A 20234-nucleotide genomic window follows, 5' to 3' on the forward strand; every position below is an offset into this window, starting at 1 on the left:
ATCCTATTATTAACAAAATATCAAATTGGTTAAAAATGTGTTGCACATGCTTGTGAATTTTCACATAAACAAGGCTGTCATATGTGTAGTAAATGACAATAGTGATAGTCTAAAATCTTATGCGATACTAAAGTTCGAAAACAGTTTGAAATTTATATACAAATATTGGGGATGAATACAGAATACATACAATTACAAATACTATACACGTATTTTACATGTGAAATGATGTGGAAAAGCATTCCAAATTTGAGCTAACTTCACTTAAATTTGATCATAATGACTGTCAGTGTTCAGAGTGCTAAATGTAAAGAACAAAACGGTGATATTTCCTTACAGCGATTTCCTGGCTCTGTCAGCCATGAGTCAGAAGCCTTTTTCACATTACAACTGACAGAGGGATGTAATAAATTCCTATCATACCTAGCTTATATTATTTTGAAATGCCTGTTTACAGAGGTCCTCAACTTTTAATCTATTTCATTTACAGATATTTTCTTGCTTGTTAGTGAAAAATAAAACCTGTAAAAGATGGTCTCACCTTGGGTGTGTAGACATCAAGAAACAAACAGTCCTCCAGGTCCCCACTGTCACTTATGTTCAGCAAGTCATGCTGAGGACATGGTCGGCCGTGTGAAGTAGCATTCAGGACTCCCTCCCACGGGGCCTTCTTTGTTGAGCGCTGCAACATGAGAAAAGGAAATTCAATTACAAGTATAAAGTATACTGTAGCACAAAAGAAAGTGGGAAAGAAGTGAGGAACGGTACAAAGGAAAGTGAGGGAATTTAAACATTCCATGCGTTCCTTACTCAGAAAATTTATTCATGTAATTCTTACCATTGCATAATTTATGTATCCTGAATTTCTTAGTTCAAAGTAAGGAAACTTTCTTCCTTGCATATTTGAGGCACCCATTTTCTTGAGTGTTTACTGAGATGTTCTGTGAGTGTTGCAAAATGGAGGTGACAAGTAGCAGAGTTTCTATTTTGAAATCTGGTATTTCTAAATCACAACGTTCAACCAGTTAAGTGCGTGAATCAGCACTTACCTGACTTCAGTAATGCTTTGTGTAGTCTGTTATGAACACCTACTTGAGTGCTTCACATATATTTTGTGATCTCTTAACTGTTTGTTATTATATCTACAATGAGCAAGTATGTTAGGCTGACCAGATTTCTTTATGATAAAAGGAGGACATTTATCCACATACCTGAAATGTGTTTCAGAGTACAGAATGGTTATGAAATAGAGGTAGTGCATTACAAAATTTATTCAGGCTTTTAACAGAGGACAAGAATAAATTTTATTATGGTACATATTATTATATTTTTCACATGATGCTAATAATGAAAGGGAAGGAAAAAATAGTCAAGAACTCCTTACTAGTTTCCTGGAAATGACAGTTTTTCATCACAATGACTTTTAGAGTTCTTACTTTTAAATTAGTAGTGACTTATTTTACTACATAAGTTATTCAGACTCTTAACAGAGGACAAAGCAATGTTACAATTTATTAAACTTTTTTGATAATGCTATTTTCCTTCATAAAGTGAGGAAACATTTTCCCTTGCATATTTGAGGCACCTATTTTCTTGAGCATTTACTGAGATGCTCTGTGAATGTTGTAAAATGGAGGTGGCAAGTAGCAGAGTTTCTATTTTGAAATCTGGTATTTCCAAATCACAACGTTCATCCAGTTAACCCTTTCAGTCCCAATTATCATTTTTGGGAGAACATTTTTTTCTTGTTTAGAATAGTTGTTTTAGAACACAGTGATCATGTTTATTAACAACTAGCAAGATACCCGTGCTTCGCTACGGTATTATACTGAAATTTATAATTGAATGCTTATTGTTTTAGATATATAATCCGCCGAAATTCGCGATCTGACTCGTTTTCTATTATTTTACGGCACGTTTCCTCCCATTCTTCAATCTTCCTTTCCAGCAATCGATTTCGTACTTCCCGGGCTAGGCTCAGGTATTCCTCCCGGTCAGTTGGGTCTGTAAATCTTTGCCATCTTTTCCTATAATCATTTTTAATATGGATAAAATCATTCAGGAGATCTGGCGTGGTGTCATACTGGTTGTCTTGCCGGCACTGAACCCGCGGCTGGATTGCATTCTTAGTCATGACCCATCCAAGAGCCGTTTCCAGCATGGTCCGCACATTTGACGACGGTCCGGAACATTATTATTATTATTATTTATTATTATTATTATTATTATTATTATTATTATTATTATTATTATTATTATTATTATTATTATTATGTGTTTCTGGAATGGCTGATGACAGGGAAAACAGGAGTATCCGGAGAAAAACCTGTCCCGCCTCCGTTTTGTCCAGCACGAATGTCACATGGAGTGACCAGGATTTGAACCACGGAACCCAGCTGTGAGAGGCCGGCGTGCTGCCGCCTGAGCAACGGAGGATCCTTATAAGTACATTAATAACAGTAAAATCAATTGGTCTCACCTCCTTCGACACCCCACCGCCGTTAAGTTTAATTACCGCCAACCCCCCCCCCCCCAAAAAAAATTAAAAGAAGGCTTGTTTCTTTATGTTTAAGGGAGATTCCAAACACCAATGTTCACGTCTATTACCCTCAGTTTTGAGATATAAGTATCCCCATAAAAATAATTTATTTTTTTCACTTCATTTCACACTACTATCCCCCCCCCCCCCCAAGTGAAGTTTCCCGCAAAAAATACTTGTTTCTTTAATAGTACAGGATCTTCTAAATACCAATTATCACGACTCTAACTTCTTCAGTTTTTGATTTATGTGTCCTCATGAAAGGAATTCAACTCCTTTACACTCCCGCACTCCAACATGGTTTCCCCCCACAAAACGCGTTTTTCTTTGTTTTTAAAGGAGATCCAAATACGAATTTTCACGTCTGTAACAACTTTAGTTTTTATTAGATGTATGTATTCTCGTACAATTAAGTAAATTAATTTTTCAATTCTATCACTCCCCCTCCCCCACTTTATTGTATTTTCCGAGAATACGTGTTTCTTTACTTTTAAAGCAGATTGCAAATATCAAATTTCACGTCTGTAACATCTAGCCTAACAGTAGCCTAATTAAAATAATTCAACACCATTTTCAGTCACTTTTACCCCCCCCCTCCACCCAAGTGGTATTTCCGAAAACTAAAAATACACGTTTCTTTATGTTTAATAGAGAAAAAATACCATTTTTCACTTCTGTAATATGTTATTATTTTTTTTTTTTTTAGATATACTGTAAAATTTCTCATTTTAAAATTTCACCCCTTTTGAGTTCCCCTTATGTGGAGTTTCCAAAAACATCACCCATGTTTCTTTACATTTACAGGAGATTCCAAACACCCACTTTTTACGTCTGTAACATTTTACGTGTCCGAGATATTCTGTAGATATAGCCTTTCAAAAAATTCACCCCAATTTGTCACTCCTGTTTAACTGCCATTAATTGGATTTTCCAAAAACTAAAAAATACATGTTTCTTTATTTTTAAAGGAGATCCCATATACAAATTTTCAGTTCTTTAATATCTTTCGTTTCTGAGATATATGTATCCTCATTAAAGGCATTCAACCCATTTTCACCATTTACCCCTCCTATTGGGATTTACAGGAAACAAAAAAATACGTGTTCCTTTATTTTTAGAGGAGATTCTAACTACCAATTTTTACATCTGTAAATTTTAAAGTTTTAAGATGTAGACACACTCATTTTAAAAATTTCACCCCCTTTTCACCCCCCAATATTTGGATTTTCCAAAAACAAAAAAATACGTGTTTCTTTACCTTTAAAGTAGATCCCAAATACCAATTTTCAGGTCTGTAATATCTTCAGGTTCTGAAATATAAGTAGCCTCATTAAAGGCATTCAACCCATTATTCACCCTTTTACACCCTTCCTCTTGGGATTTTCCGAAAACAAAAAGAATACGTGTTCCTTTATTTTTAAAGGAGATTCTAAATACCAATTTTTACATCTATAAACTTTAAAAGTTTTGAGATATAGATACACTCATTTTAAAAACTCACCCCTTTTCACCCCCCCATTAATGGGATTTTCCAAAAACAAAAAAATACGCGTTTCTTTATTTTTAAAGGAGATCCCAAACACCAATTTTCAGGTCTGTAATATCTTCAGGTTCTGAAATATAAGTAGACTCATGAAAGGCATTCGACCCCCTTTTCAACCTTTTCAACCCTTCCTATTAGGATTTTCCAAAAACAAAATATACGTGTTTCTTTATTTTTAAAGGAGATTCTAAATACCAATTTTCACATCTATAACCTTTAACAGTTTTGAGATATAGATACACACATTTTAAAATATTACCCCCTTTTCACCCCCCTTAATTGGATTTTCCAGAAAAAATACGTGTTTCTTTATTTTTAAAGGAGATCCCAAACACCAATTTCCAGGTCTGTAATATCTTCAGTTTCTGAGATATAAGTAGCCTCATTAAAGGCATTCAACCCCTTTTTCACCCCTTTTCACTCCCCCTATTGCGATTTTCCGAAAACAAAAAATACGTATTTCTTTATTTTTAATGAAGATTCTAAATACCAATTTTTACATCTGCACACTTTAAAAGTTTGGAGATATAGATTCACTCATTTTAAAAATTCACCCCCTTTTCACCCTCCGATTAATTGGATTTTCCAAAAACAAAAATATACGTGTTTCTTTGTTTTTTAAAGAGATGAAATGTACCAATTTTCAGGTCTGTAATATCTTCAGTTTCTGAGATATAAGTACCGGTATCCTGATTAAAGGCATTCAACCCATTTTCCCCATTTTCACCCTTTTTCACCCCTCCTGTTGGGATTTTCTGAAAACAAAAAAATACGTGTTTCCTTATTTTTAAAGAAGTTTCTAAATACCAATTTTTACATCTGTACACTTTTAAAGTTTTGACTTTGACGGAATATCCAAAAATCCTCTCTTAGCGAGCACCTACATCTTAATATGAATGTATCCACAAAATTTCATTCCTTTATGTCCAGTAGTTTTGGCTTGGCGATGATGAATCAGTCAGTCAGTCAGTCAGTCAGGACAAGTTATTTTATATATATAGATTTTCAACATTTCCCAAATAAATTTAGAAAATCCAGCTTGTTGCTCTAGGTTAACATTGGGAGCCTGTAGTAACATTCAAATGCGACATATATATTTCACAGACCAATTTACATGGTGTTCTACTGTACACATACATCTAACAAACAAAATAAGCTATATCTTTGTCTCATAATATAATTCTACAAAGGTGAATAGAATAATAAATTATTCCACAAAAAATAATGTTTCTTCAATTACTTGTTATGAAATTGGAAGAAGCAGTTCTTAGCTCCTGTCAAGCACAAATTAACTCTGCATTTAGAGCAGGTCAGCTGGGCAATTCCACTAGGACAAAATTAACATCATCCTTTCTTTGTTTCATACTGAGGATGTCCATATGCATCATACCATACATCATTGACTGGTTTTGGAGCAAACATTTCTCGACTGGGTTCTGGAATTGGACTGTCACTTGGTCGGCCACGCTTTCAATTCAGAACTTACCCTGCCCTGGTCAATGCATGAGATATTTCTAACTGAAATTGTACAAGGGAATACCTAGAGGCATTTTTCTCCTTGCTGCTTTTTATGTTTACGGTACAGAAGTCAACACTAATACATCAAAACACAATTTTCATATACCACTTGACCGATTTAATGTCTATTCTGTATAGCTCAAGCTGCATATCTGCAAGATCTACTTCCCTCATGAACTTTTACCACTTGGGGACACTATTTCCACAGTTCTCTTTTCCGACTGGCTCCATTTATCTTCAGGATTTACACCGATATATGTCGAAATGCCTTCCTATCGAACCACCAAATGAGGGCAAGTTGTGTTCTTCTTCCACTCTGTTGTCATAGCTGCCTCTTCCTTTCTTCTTTAGGTCATTTTCAGCCATAAGCGGACATTTCCCCATTCTGTCATTCTGGATGGTACCAACACAAAAAATACCCCTTTCTTTTAGAGCAATGGCTAGCTGCATGGAGGAAAACCAATTGTCAAAGTAAACTTTAAAATTTTTATGGTCAGGAAGTTCACTTGTGAGATCCATTACAATGTCACCAGAAAAACCTAAAATTCAAAATCGGACATTATACCAGATTCACCTGCACGCATAAAGCACTTATAACCCCCATTTATGGGGCTTATTCTTGACATATTGTTTGAGAGATCTCTTTTCCTTGAAAGGAATGATTTGTTCATCTACAGAATTGCGCTCTTCTGGTGGTAATTCTCCCATTCTTGAGCGTATGATATCTAACAATGGCCTGACTTGAAAGAGTTTGTCATATTCAGGGTCATCAGGTGGTTTCTGTTCAATATTATTAGCAACATGAAAATATTTCTTTAATGTATTAGGCCTAAATCTATTTCTACTCATAACATCTGCAATGGGAGAATATCTGCAGTGTGTTGACCAATAGAGTTTTGTACTCTGCATTTTTACAACTCCCATCACGAGAAAGATTCCTGTGAGTTGCTCAATTTCCTTGCTGTCTATGCACAGAATTTTTCCATCCTTTTGGTGAACATACAAATCAGACTGTTCTGCTAATAAGTCAAATGCTCCAAAGGGAAGTTCTCAACTCATGAGTCAAACGTTACCCAATTGCAACAGTCAAGTTTTAGGGAGGAAGGGGAACTGAGATTGCTCTTGGTAAACTGTCAGAGTGTAGTAAATAAACAATTAAAATTTGGTACATTGATGGAATCTTATGAGACTGATGTGGTGATAGGAGTGGAATCATAGTTGAGAGAAGGGGTGGGTAATAGAGAAATATTTCTAGAAGGGTACACAGTCTATCGTAGAGACCGAGGAGATAAAAAGGGAGGGAGGGTGTTTATTCTGGTGAAGGAAACTTATTGTTCACATGAATGGTTTACCGATGAAAGGGGTGAAATATTAGGGATAAAATTAGTTTGTGATAATATGAAGGAGGTGGGAATTATAGGAAAATACAGGCCTGGAAGAGAGGAAAGAGACATGGAAATATTTGAGAAAATAATAGATTATACTCATAAAAACAATAATAATGATATGGTAATAATTGGGGGAGATCTAAACTTGCCTGAAGTTGAATGGAATGGAGCTGCAAGTGAAGCCCATGAACAGAAACTGGAAAATAAGTTAACTTGTGAGGGAGAATTTACACAAGTAGTACAAGAACCAACTCATCTCAATAACTTACTAGATGTATTCTTGGTTAAATCATGGGAAATTGTTGATAAAACTGAGGTAATTGAAGGAATAGGTGACCATAAGGCTGTAATAATGGATACAGGACTGGTACCAAAAAGGCTTAATAAGAGGGTCACACAAGACAAGAAACTGTACAGAAAAACTAAAGTTGATGAATTTGGGACTTACCTTAAATCACAATTCAGTTGTTGGATAAGTGAAGGGAGTAATGTGGATACACTTTGGGCTAAATTTAAAGGAATCATTTGGGAAGGAGAGAAGAGATTTGTACCTGTTAAGAAGGGTATGACCTCAGACCCTGTTTATTATACAAGGGAAATAAGAAAATTAAAAAGAAAATGTAGAATAGTAAACAGGAAAATCAAAGAGGGTAGGGAGAGTAGAGAAACTAGAAAACAGCTAATGAGGGAACTGAATAGAGTGAAAAAGGAAGCAAAAGAGAATTATACGAATGGCATACTTCAAGAGGGTAATGACCACAAAGGGAAATGGAAAAAGTTGTATTCATATATCAGGAATCAAAAAGGAAAAGGAATCCAAATTCCTACAATGGTGGGAGAAGGGGGTGAACACTATTTAACAGATACTGAGAAAGCAAACCTCTTTAGTAGGGAATTCAGAGATTCAGTAGATGATTGTTAGGGGTTGGAAACTGAAATAGAAGATAAAGAGGGAGAGACACAGAGGGAAACAAGAAGCTTCTCATTCACAAATGAAGATATTTTCAGAGAAATCCAACTGCTTCAGCAAGGAAAAGCAGCAGGAAGTGATCAAATTACTGGGGAGGTGTTAAAGACAATGGGTTCGTACATAGTGCCTTATTTAAAATTTATCTTTGACTATGTCATAAATAATAGTATAACACCAAAGGAATGGAAGGAATCTATAATAATACCAATTTATAAAGGAAAGGGTGATAAAAGGAAACCAGAGAACTACAGACCAATCAGCCTGACCAGTACAGTTTGTAAAATACTGGAGAGTTTAATATCAAAGTACATCAGAGGGGTATGTGCTGATAAAAGTTGGTTCATGAGGAGCCAGTATGGATTTAGAAAGAAATTTTCTTGTGAGGCACAACTGGTGGGATTTCAGCAGGACATATCAGATCAATTGGATTCAGGAGGCCAGTTAGATTGCATAGCCATAGATCTTTCCAAAGCTTTTGATAGAGTGGAACATGGAGTATTATTAAAGAAATTGGAGGGAATAGGATTGGACGTAAGGGTTACACGTTGGATAAAAACATTTCTAAATTCAAGGGTTCAGAAAGTCAAAATAGGAAATAATGTATCGCAGGAAGAGAAAGTTTGGAAGGGAATTGCACAGGGTAGTATGATCGGTCTGTTACAACATTTACAAACAGGAGTTTTAAAACTGAATTTGAATATACTTTGGATGGGGTAGTTATCCCACAAGATGGCAAGTGCAAATACTTAAGTGTGAGATTTGAAAGTAATTTGCACTGGAAGGGTCATGTGGATGACATTGTTGGGAAAGCATACAGATCATTACATGTCATAATGAGGCTACCTAAAGGATGCAACAAAGAATTAAAAGAGAAAAGTTACCTACTTAAGCATGGTTCATCCATTATTGGAATATGCAAACAGTGTTTGGGATCCTCACCAAAAATACCTAATAAAAGAAATAGATAGTATGCAGAGGAAAGCAGCAAGATTTGAAACAGGGGATTTCAGGAGAAAGAGTAGTGTATTAGCAATGTTAAAGGAACTTGGGTGGGAAACTTTAAGTAAGAGAAGGGAGAAATCTAGGCTTGTAGGATTATATAGAGCCTATACAGGAGAAGAAGCATGGGGAGAAATCTGTGAGAGGCTTCAGTTGGAAAATAATTATATCGGCAGGACTGACCGCAAATATAAAATTAGAAGGAATTTTAGCAGAAGCGATTGGGGTAAATTTTCATTCACTGGGAAGGGTGTTAAGGAGGGGAACATTTTACCAGGGGTAGTGTTTGATTCTTTTCCAAAATCTGTACAGATATTCAAGAAGAGAATAAGCAGCAAAAGGGAAAATAAATGAAATGTTAGAGGGCATTCGACCAGTGAACGATATTGTCACCAGGATTACCTGATTAAAGAACTGGTAAAAATCCAAAGAAAAGCAGCTCGATTTGTTCTGGGTGATTTCCGACAAAAGAGTAGCATTACAAAAATGTTGCAAAGTTTGGGTTGGGAAGAATTGAGAGAAAGAAGAAGAGCTGCTCGACTAAGTGGTATGTTGCAAGTGATAAAAATCATTGTTATCCGTATTGAAGATACTTAATGTAGGATGTATTGAATAGGTGACAAAATAAACCTTTTAGCATCCTACATTAAGTGGTATGTTCCGAGCTGTCAGCGGAGAGATGGCGTGGAATGACATTAGTAGATGAATAAGTTTGAGTGGCGTTTATAAAAGTAGGAAAGATCACAATATGAAGATAAAGTTGGAATTCAAGAGGACAAACTGGGGCAAATATTCATTTATGGGAAGGGAATTAGGGATTGGAATAACTTACCAAGGGAGACGTTCAATAAATTTCCAATTTCTTTGAAATCATTTAGGAAAAGGCTAGGAAAGCAACAGATAGGGAATCTTCCACCTGGGCGACTGCCCTAAATGCAGATCAGTATTGATTGATTGATTGATTGATTGATTGATTGATTGATTGATTGATTGATAAAAAATGTGTGTGATTAAATTAATTCCATCCCCTGGTCTATGAAGTTTGGACAGCCCAAGTAGGGGACTGCCTGTAGGGGTGAAGTACAGTGGGGACTTCGAGGGCCCTGGGACTGCTACGGTAGCTGTGAAGGCCCTTCAGGAACTCTGAAAAGTGGTGGCAAAAGGGGCTCTGGTTAAGACGCAGAAGGTCGTTATGCTACTTAGGTTCCAAAATGGGTAAAATATAAATATGTAAATAAATACAATGTTAATTTTAATCTTATACCAGTTGTATAGTATTATTAGAAGTAATTTCACATACTGTATATGAGTTGACTATGTTTGTAAGTACAGGAGATATTATAAGTAGAATTTTGTAAACAATAAAAATTTGTTAAGGATGAGCTGTGTGTTTAAGAGAAAAAAATATTAGCATAAATTGTATGATATTGTATTCTAGGAAAATTTTCTTTGTCTCTTGTTAATTTAAAATTTACTGCTTGACAATAATGTATTTTAGTGTACCATTTTCCACTGAGGTAGACACCTCATTTGCAAATAAAGAGATTTTGATTTGAGTAAAGAACATTTTGAAATACTCATAGGGACTGCAGTAGTGGGACAACTTCTGACTGAAATGTAACATCAGAGGGTGTAAATTCCACTTTCCTAAAACAGTACTTGAGTCTAGCTTGAGCAACCGAGGAGTGAAGTCGCGTGGTGCAGTGCGCGCCGTGAACATGGTCGGTATTGAGCAGTACCGGGCCGCGGTTGGGAAATGGCAGGTGAAACTGTGGAAAGAGGCCAAGAATGGGCTGGTGATAAGAAAAGAAGAAGTGAAAATGGATGAAGCGGTACAGCATGGAGGACTTGGCAGCACTTAAGGTGGTAGTGAGCAAAGTAATACAAGAAAATTGTGGAGAAAAATTAAAATTTTTATTCAATTTTAGCCACCTAAAACTAGGAATTATTTTAAAAAAGCAATTTATACAAACACTGTTGTCTATTACCCAATTACTTCCTTTAATTTCTTTAAATATTAAAAAAAAAAATACTTAGCAGAAATACACACAACATGTCATTTGACACAGCCAGCTGATTCATACAGTGCCACAGCAAGCAGCTGAGACTCGCAGAGCAGCGTGTAGAAGCGCGATTAGTATCCAAAGGCACAAAACCTTAGTCGCACATATGTGTAATTGTTCCTTTGGTGATAGTTTTATTGTATAGTATTGAATCAAAATGTCAACAAAAAAGAACTATTATTATCGCAATTCAGTTGGCAAACTGTCAACCTTTATATCTCTGTCAAAATTTGATCAGAGAGCAGAAGAAACCTACCAGTTTGTAGCTATTTTCTATCAATTTGTTGTCTATAACCCCCACCATCACCACCACCACCACTATATTCCCCCCAGAGCCCCAGTACATTTTGTTATCTACAAATTTTTGAGCCCTAGCCGCCCACTTCTAATTCCCAATTACCACTACTGCATGACTAGAGCATGTAGTGGAGGTCATTGAACAGGCTACTTGGAGCCTCTAGTAATGCCAATACACTATAAGAGACTTGATCTGAAAAATGAAAATCCACACCCTGTTTCCAGTAGTTCAACCGGGTCTGGAAAGGAATGAATGAAGCGCCCATGTAGCAGCAAGTATAGAAATTGTGCTGGCTACCGAAGCCTGTTGCACTCCTCTTGGACAATCATAATGACTGACAGATGAAATGATATTGGAGAGTGTTGCTGGAATGAAAGATGTCAGGGAAAGCTGGAGTACCTGGAGAAAAGCCTGTCCCGCCTCCGCTTTGTCCAGCACAAATCTCACATAGAGTGACCAGGATTTGAACCACGGAACCCAGTACCCTCACTAAGAAAGATTCTTCAAGGTTGCAGGCATCTGAGATGAAGTTTCTTAGGTCTACAATTCAAAAAACCAAACTAAACAAGTTAATAAATGATGTCCTTAGATTGGAAGCTGGGATTGAGACATCATTGTTAGATCAGGTCAGCATGGCCAGATTTGAGGTGGTTTGGGCATGTAATGAGGATGGAGCCAGCAAGGACAGCATATGTTAACTTGGAGAGACATGTGGCAGGAAAACAGATGGTGGGAAAACCAAGAACCCACTGAATGGACATCGTAAAGATGGATATTGCAGATCGAGGAAGGACACTGGAGGACATCATTAACAACAGAACGCATCTCAATAAGACAGAATGGTAGAGGCTCGCCAACAGTACCCGGGAAACTGGTGATGATGATTTGATACGTACTTCCTATTTTGGCCCCCTTAATATGGCTACTCCACAATATATACTACCAAATACTATAATATATAACCTAGTTCACAACCCAGCTATCCCTGAAATTAAATACTGTACTGTATTTCAAGAAATTCTGTTAAGCTCTTTGCCTGCGACATCGTAACAAATAGACAAAAATTGAACTGAACTTATTTTTGACTTTTGTATACCTAATAAAATGAAGTACCGGTATGGAACACAAATTTGAAGTGTACAGACAAAATTATTATTTTATTTATATTGATGCTAACAGAGGGAAAATAGCAACAAGAACAGGTCATACCAAAATTCTAGTTTACAGCTATCGTATCACACTATGCTAGACAGTCTTTCATCTTTTGTAAAGATGGTATATCATATTAAAACTGCTGCTAGAGGTAGCCAAGGGAAGTGTTAGAAACTGTAAAACAAAATAAACCTCAGCATTTTTATACCAGTATGGATATACTTTTAAATAAAAACATGTTTTCCATCCTGCTGTTACCTTCCAACCATGTAGGGGATCTTGGTGTAGAACCGGGTAGCCGGCTGAAACCAGGTGCAAGGCTTTTTCTATTGGAGTGTGGTGCCATCTCCCACATGGAAAAGTAACTTACTGTTCCACTGTCTGATAGTTCGGTAAAGCGTGTTCGTGCTTGTCAGACCTTTGTTGATCTATTTTGTGTTGAAGAATTTCAGTGTTCATTATCTTATTTTTCATCAAAGTCATCAAATCTATAGAGAGTGAATAATATACCTGTGTGATTTACTAGTATCATAAAACTATTGGTTTTAAAGTATTAAATGTATCAGTTCAAAGTTTAAGTATCTGCTTGATAACAATGCAGCTTACTTCTAAATATAATATGGGAGGGGGGAGGTAAAATTGGATATACTTGTTTGTGCCTCCAAGAAAGTAAACATTTTATAGTTGATAATTAAAATAAAATTAAATAAGGAATTTTGAATTTCTTGATGGACATGAGACTTAAGTAAAAAAAATCAGGTATTTATAGATATTATATGACAATATGAACTAGTTGCGATTTGCTACCCACCTCATTGCATTCACAAGCCTATGGATGTCAGTTTCATGGATCATATCTAAGCACATTTTTGTGGCAATAAATGAAATTCTGGTTTCTACATCACCCTGGAAGGTTGTGACACAATTTCAGATGGTCAAGCTTTTTGGCCTCACTGATGTCAGAGCTAAACCTTCAAGGAATACAAGGTTGGGTTTCCAAAATTCAACCATTAAACTCCAATTCATTTGGTGAAACAGATTTTGCACCTCCTATTAAACAAACTGCAACAGCTGGTGATGAATAACAAGGGACCCAAGAACCCCAAACAACTGATGAACTGCAATCTCAGGTCTGCAACAGCCATTTTCCTTTGCTGTGTCACTCATTGATACAGCTCCTGTTGCAAGAAACCATTTCCACAAGATCAAGAGGAAAAACTGCTATCACAACTAATTTCCCATACAAAAATGAACTTATTGGGAAAGAAGAAACAGGCACGATAAAATACATACAAAATTGTTCAGTGTAAGGGTCAACAAAACATATCAAATGCAAAAGTGAAGATGCAGTGACTCTGAGCTTGAATTGTTGGGCAATAGCAAGACAAATATGTTTGCATTCCTTGACTCAGAAAGAAAAATAATCACACCTAGTTATAACCCACTGACAAATTGGTTCTGTCCCTGGGTATGGGACACAACTGTAGATATTTTGTAATGCTTGTTAATACTAGTATTTTGTAATGCTTTTTAATACTGACAATAGAAAAAAAAATATATAAACTATTGAATATTTCTGAAATATGCAGTTAATATTATAGAGTTCATTTATGAAAACCTCATATAATACAGCTGAATTTTGATTATTTTTCTTTAGATTTCCAGTCCTACTGCATGTTCCCCAACCTACAAGCAAAGTTAAGCACCCTCATTATATGACCTCAGTATCAGCAAAAGAAAGGGAAGGTCTGCAAAGGGCATGAAACTGGAATTTCCTATGCCTCGCAAGCCTCATATCTTGGGTCAGAAAAGAACAAGAAAGGACCAAGGGAGATCAAGGAAAATAGCTGGGATTTTTTTGCTATTGGTTTTACGTTGCACTGACTCCGACAGTTCTTACGGTGACAATGGGATAGAACATACATGTGGTCTTAATTTATTTACACCCTCATAATTTGCCTAGTGTGAATATGAGAAACCGCGGAAAACTATCTGCAGGGCCACCAAATGTAAACTCACAGCTATGTGACCCGGTCCTTGCAGCTAACTCACTAGGTAAGAAAAAGAGCCTAGAGCATGTTATTCATATATTAAATACTATGTCAGCAGCCATTAGAGCTTCAGTTGGTACCAGAGTGACACACCGAACTGTAACAAACTGAATACTTGAGGGACAGCTCCGAGGTAGATGTCCTGTCGCATTTATGCCACTAACTCCAAGTCATTGCTATCTGCGACTTCAGTGGTGTCAAGCTAGAGCTCAATGGAGGCTGGAGTGGAAGTGTGTTCTCAGATAAGAGTCTTGATGTCAGTGATGGCCGTAGTTTGGTAAGATGGAGGCTAGACGAGCACTTGGAACCAAGCTTTCTGCAGCATTGACACACTGGACCTACACCAGGAGTTATGGTCCTGGGACCGATTTGCTTTGATGGCAGGAGCACTCTCGCTTCTTATCCCAAGAACCTTGACAGTGGAATTGTACATAAGAATAGTGACCAAACTGGTTGTGCTGCCATTCAATCACAGTATTCAAGAGGGTATTTTCCATCAGAATAACTCTCGTACTCATACTGCTGCTGTCACCCAATGTGCTCTACAGAGTGTTGACCAGTTGCTTTGGCGAGCGGGCGTGGAACTGCATCCCACAAAATGACATCCGGCACCTGTACAACATATTGCATGCATGTTTGCATGCTTGCATTCAAAATCGTGGGGACTATAACAGTTATTAATGTACCACCATGTCACATGTCTTCTCACACATACTTGAACCTGTGACCTGAAAACTTTAAACAAAATAAATACGTTACCTAAACAATTGCTAAGACTAAATTACGTTCCTCCAAACGAATACCCTCTTGGTGTTGGGATTTCATTTTCCACCACTGAATTAAAGTGGTATGTTAAATTAATGAGAAAATTGTTAGATTATAGGTTAATAATAGGCACTAAAAATGCATTTAATTGACAGATATTTAGCACGTGATATAAACTATAAAGTACTAGTTACACAAGTACTATATAGTTGCATGTCACATGGCACTGTGGGAGGCATCCCAGTTTTTCAGCTTGACAAATCTGGTAGGCTTAACCAAAGCCAACTTATCCACCAAAAGAATGGCTGCTTCCTTCACTGGAGGAGCTGTCTGGCTCCATGGCTAAATAGTTAGCATGCTGACCATTGGTCACAGGGTTCCCGGGTTTGATTCCCAGCAGGGTTGGGAATTTTAACCATCATTGGTTCATTTTGCTGGCACGGGGGCTGGGTGTATATGTCGTATTCATCATAATTTCATTCTCATCATGATACGCAGGTTACCTACGTGCGTCAAATCAAAAGATCTGCACCTGGCGAACTGAACATCTCCTCGGACACTCCCAGCACCAAAAGCCATACACCCTTCCATTCCACTGGACGGGCTATAGCAGACCTACCCATGGGAGGAAAGACAGCAGAAATTTGGCAGGAGGAAATGAGAGCTACCTTACTGGTTACAGAATCTTCCGATAGACTGGGAGAAAAGGTAACGAGATCTGGGAACCTATGAAAACCTTCCAAGGAAATAAACTTGTGAGGTATGGTACCGCTAATTGACTTAAACGGGGAGATGTCAAATATTTCTATTGTAGATCGATATACTTGTACTAATTATACTTCAGAGCTGAATAAAGCATGCCATACAATGCAGATGCCTTTAGTATCTTGGCTACCCTTAATGAAAATAATATACTTGGGGATGATGATCTAGATGTTAGGCCCTTTAAACAATAAGCATCATCAAATAATATACTTACCATGAAACGCTCAGGACGTTCAGCAAATGGTATTCCTTGGAACTCATAAATAGTCCTCTTAGTGAAGAATGACTCACTAGTTTTTCCCTGCAGACTTCCCAAGCCAGGAATGTTGACAAGAGTCTGAGCCGTTGTGACGGCTACACACAACAGGAGAGGTACTCCAACAAAGATCTGTGAAGAACAAATTGTTAAAAAAGTCACAGGTGAGCCAGAACAAACATTCATTTTAATCAAACAGAGCATATACACTTAATGGAAGGGTAAAAGATGTATCTACTGTACATTGTGAAATAACTACATGTACTGCAGTGATTTCAAGATGCAATTGATAACATTCAATATAAAATGAAGCTCAGAAAAATATGGATATCTACAGAAGAAACCAGAGATGAATCAGGACAGTGCATATGCAGTGCTGTATTTGGGTACGGTACTATGAAAGGAGCAGCAGATCCTTTCATACTTGGAGTAAATCATTCCACTGTGGCAAAATTTTTCAGTGACTTATTAGCTTTCATGACCAGGAGGTATCTGATTTGACAATGTACTGTTATTTCTCAGTGATGCTGCTCCATATTTTGTTAATGTGTGGGCGCTGATAAAAGTTTTCTACCTACATTAATTCAAGTGACATGCCTTGCTCATAGACTCCTTCGTGCCACTGAAGCTACTAGAAACCAGTATAAAGACATGGATCTTTCTGCCTCCAGCACAAAAATAGTGTTTGTGAAGTTGCCAATTCAAATTCAAATATTTAATGAACCGCTTCCAACATTTTTCTTAGATGCCATTTCTAGCAATACATTTCCTGGGCTGTTGCAATGCTGGCTGCTTATTCTGCATTTAAAGAATTCACTTCACTAAAATGTTCCGCGTAGTATAACTCAGCCTTCAACCGCAAATTCCATCAAGTTAAAATTGGCAGACGAGGCAGAGGAGTGCACAGTATATCCATAACTGTTTATTCAAATTACCTGCTAGAAGGTGAAAATAATTCCTTGCAATATTCACTTTCTCTGATAGATGAAATGCTAGTAACATGCCTTCAGAAATTCACGTTGATAAAATTACATTCAACAAGCTCAGCGGAGCCCTCAGCAACATTGCCATCTTCATTTTCACACCCTCCATGGTCAGATACCTTCATTCTTTGAAGAATCAGATCTCTTTCATTTGCATTTCTGATTAGTGTTAACACATTCACTCCCACGTCTGAGTTAAGGCACATAACATTTCCCCAGTGCCTTAAAGAGTTCAGTGAGAAATATTTCAAGCTTCAAAGTTCACCACGCGTTTAGGCATCACTGGTAGGCCCTATATGTCTCTGTAACCATTATGCATTGAAGTTGCTCAGGAAATGGTCAGGCATGAATGTGTTAAAAGAGGATGGTTATACTTCCTTTTTAAACAAAAATCACCACCACTGCCACTTGAACTTTACACCTAAACATCACCAAAACCTACACTGCAACACACATCCCTGCCTCTAATTGAGGGCATCGATGACATCATACCTTCCCCCTTCTTCCAGATACCAATGGCAGACATACATCTGTGATACTGTGCTCCACAATTTTTTTCTTGAAAACTGAAAAGTAGTGTGCCAAAACATAAGTTTCACAAAGTATGGGTAGAATATTTTTGTATTTCGTCATGATGGGAGCTTAATTTGAAACGCTAAATGAAGTGTATAGAAATAATATGCATCAGGATTTTTCTTGACATAAAGATTACCACTCCCTAACTATTAAAAAGGCAAGTTTAATCATTTTTCAATGTTTAAAGGCTCTTTCAAACATTCCGGTACAGAAGGTGTAACAATCTGTAATATAACAGAAATAGTATTTACGGAATTTACAGATAAATGATTTAGGGAATAACACCACAAATACGTAATATATTTTATGTTACATTTTGTATTTTTACAAATTATCTCATGATGGCCACACTATAGAAAATACAGTGACTGCTTACAATGAAATGCCTAATTTGAGAAGTCCGTTTTTATTAAGTGTGTGTTTTTAATGGCAAATAAGAAAATGTGTTATTAGTAAAATCATAATGCATAGGAGGTAGAAATATCAACACAGTCAAGATATATGTAGCTCATAAGTTGAAGAATACTCTGTTACATTTGTTTCCAGAACAATTTTATTAAAAGACAAGTTCTTTCAAGCAATAAAGTGTGAATTCCGATTCTTCTGCAAAAATTGATGAAACCGTTCCTGGAAAACCAAGCCTTTAATCGCACGAGCATGGATGACAGAGTTTTGCAGCTTCATAATAAGCCTCTCAACAGATAAATTGCTTAAATTTTAATGGGCGAGAGAAAGGTTACATTGTTGTACTTACTGTTAAAACAAAAATCATCACCACCGCCATCACCTTTCAATGAGTGACTGCTTGTACACTCAGCATGAAGATTAGGGGAACAAATGTTTGACATGCTGTAAAAGTTTTAGCCGTGGAGCATGAAATATGTACAGGTTTATACGAATTGCTACACACCACAGTAACGCAGTCATGGTGACTTGCTGTATTTGCGTAAAGGTTACCCTATTTAACATAAACATACTTCCAATACCGTCGGGCCTCAATACAAAGTAGTCCACAGTACACAAACCACTCTCGCCACACTATTGGTGACGTTAATACGCATTATTCGAGTATGAGACAGTGAGCATGAGGCATCTAAGCGAAGCGGACGTGTCCCGAGCTGTTGGCCTACGTCAAGAAGGGAGAACAATGCGGTATGTGGCTAACGACCTCAAAGTGTCTCCACCCGTTGTGCACAGGCTCTGGCATCGTTATGCGGAGACATGAGGGTATGTTTGACGCCGTGGACGAGGTCGCAAACGGAGAAGTGCCGCTCAACAAGACAGATTTTTACAGTTATTAGCACTACGCCAGCCCTTCAGCAGAGCCAGGAAACTGCAAAGTGACACAAGAGCCTCTGGCGTTCAGTTGCGTGTTCAGACCGTACGCAATCGATTAAGAGAGGATAACATACGCTCTAGAAAACCTGCTCGTGTAACCCCCTCACTAGGGAACACCGCAGAGCTCGTATGCATTTATCAGAGAACACCGTCAGTGGCAACTGAGACACTGGCGTCAGGGAATGTTTACAGATGAGTCCAAGTTTACCTTAAATGGACTGGATGGCCGTCAACGCATGTAGAGACGACGAGGACAGCGATTTGTTGAAGGTCTTATGAAGGAAGTGGACAGACATGGTGGTGGATCAGTCATGGTGTGGAGAGGGATCATGATTGATAATCGTATGGATCTTGTGGTGGTACCTGGCCGTCTGAATGCTGCGGTATACATCAGGGACATCGTAAATGACCATATTGCTCCTGCTGCTCTTGGTGTAGGGCCTGATTTCTTGCTTATGCGACTGCCCATACTGAACGAAACACCAGAGATCATCTCCAGCGATTGCACACCTCTGTGATGGAGTGGCCTGCAAGGAGCCCAGACCTAAATCCACTGGAGCACTTATGGGATGTATTGCAGAGACGAATTCGGCAGCACGAAAATGCTCCACAAATGACCTCAGTGAAGCACTGGTTGAGGAGTGGGACGCCATTCCACAGGCAGTCATCCGACGTTACATACGCAGCAAGCCACACAGATGTGCAGCTATAATTAAAGCTATGGGGGCGGGGCGGTGCAACACGGTATTAGACTACTATCGCTCGGGTATGCAGATTGTTCAACAAGAACTTTACATTGTGATTGTGGTAGTTCACGTGTTGTGTTGCGAATTGTGCTGAATGGCAGTGGCGACGCGTGACGTTTTGAAAAGTGTTACCATACTCCTTCTGAGAGTATGGACAGACATGGTGGTGGATCGGTCATGGTGTGGAGAGGGATCATGATTGATAATCGTACGGATCTTGTGGTGGTACCTGGCCGTCTGAATGCTGCGGTATACATCAGGGACATCGTGAACGACCATTTTGC

The 20234-nt window shown here is 37.7% G+C and overlaps 1 protein-coding gene across 1 annotated transcript in view; it reads right to left on the bottom strand.

Annotated features, from left to right (window-relative positions):
• The window catches only part of LOC136867209 (carboxylesterase 1F), a 141039-nt gene that overhangs the window by 93405 nt on the left and 27400 nt on the right, over positions 1 to 20234 (bottom strand). The window contains exons 2-3 of the mRNA XM_067144341.2: positions 16266 to 16439; positions 542 to 682 (exon numbers count right to left, since the gene is read on the bottom strand). Coding sequence (XP_067000442.2) covers positions 542 to 682; positions 16266 to 16439 — 315 coding nt within the window. The remainder of the gene's footprint in view (positions 1 to 541; positions 683 to 16265; positions 16440 to 20234) is intronic.

The sequence above is a fragment of the Anabrus simplex genome, chromosome 3 (genome assembly GCF_040414725.1).
Source record: "Anabrus simplex isolate iqAnaSimp1 chromosome 3, ASM4041472v1, whole genome shotgun sequence".
Classification (NCBI taxonomy): domain Eukaryota; kingdom Metazoa; phylum Arthropoda; class Insecta; order Orthoptera; family Tettigoniidae; genus Anabrus; species Anabrus simplex.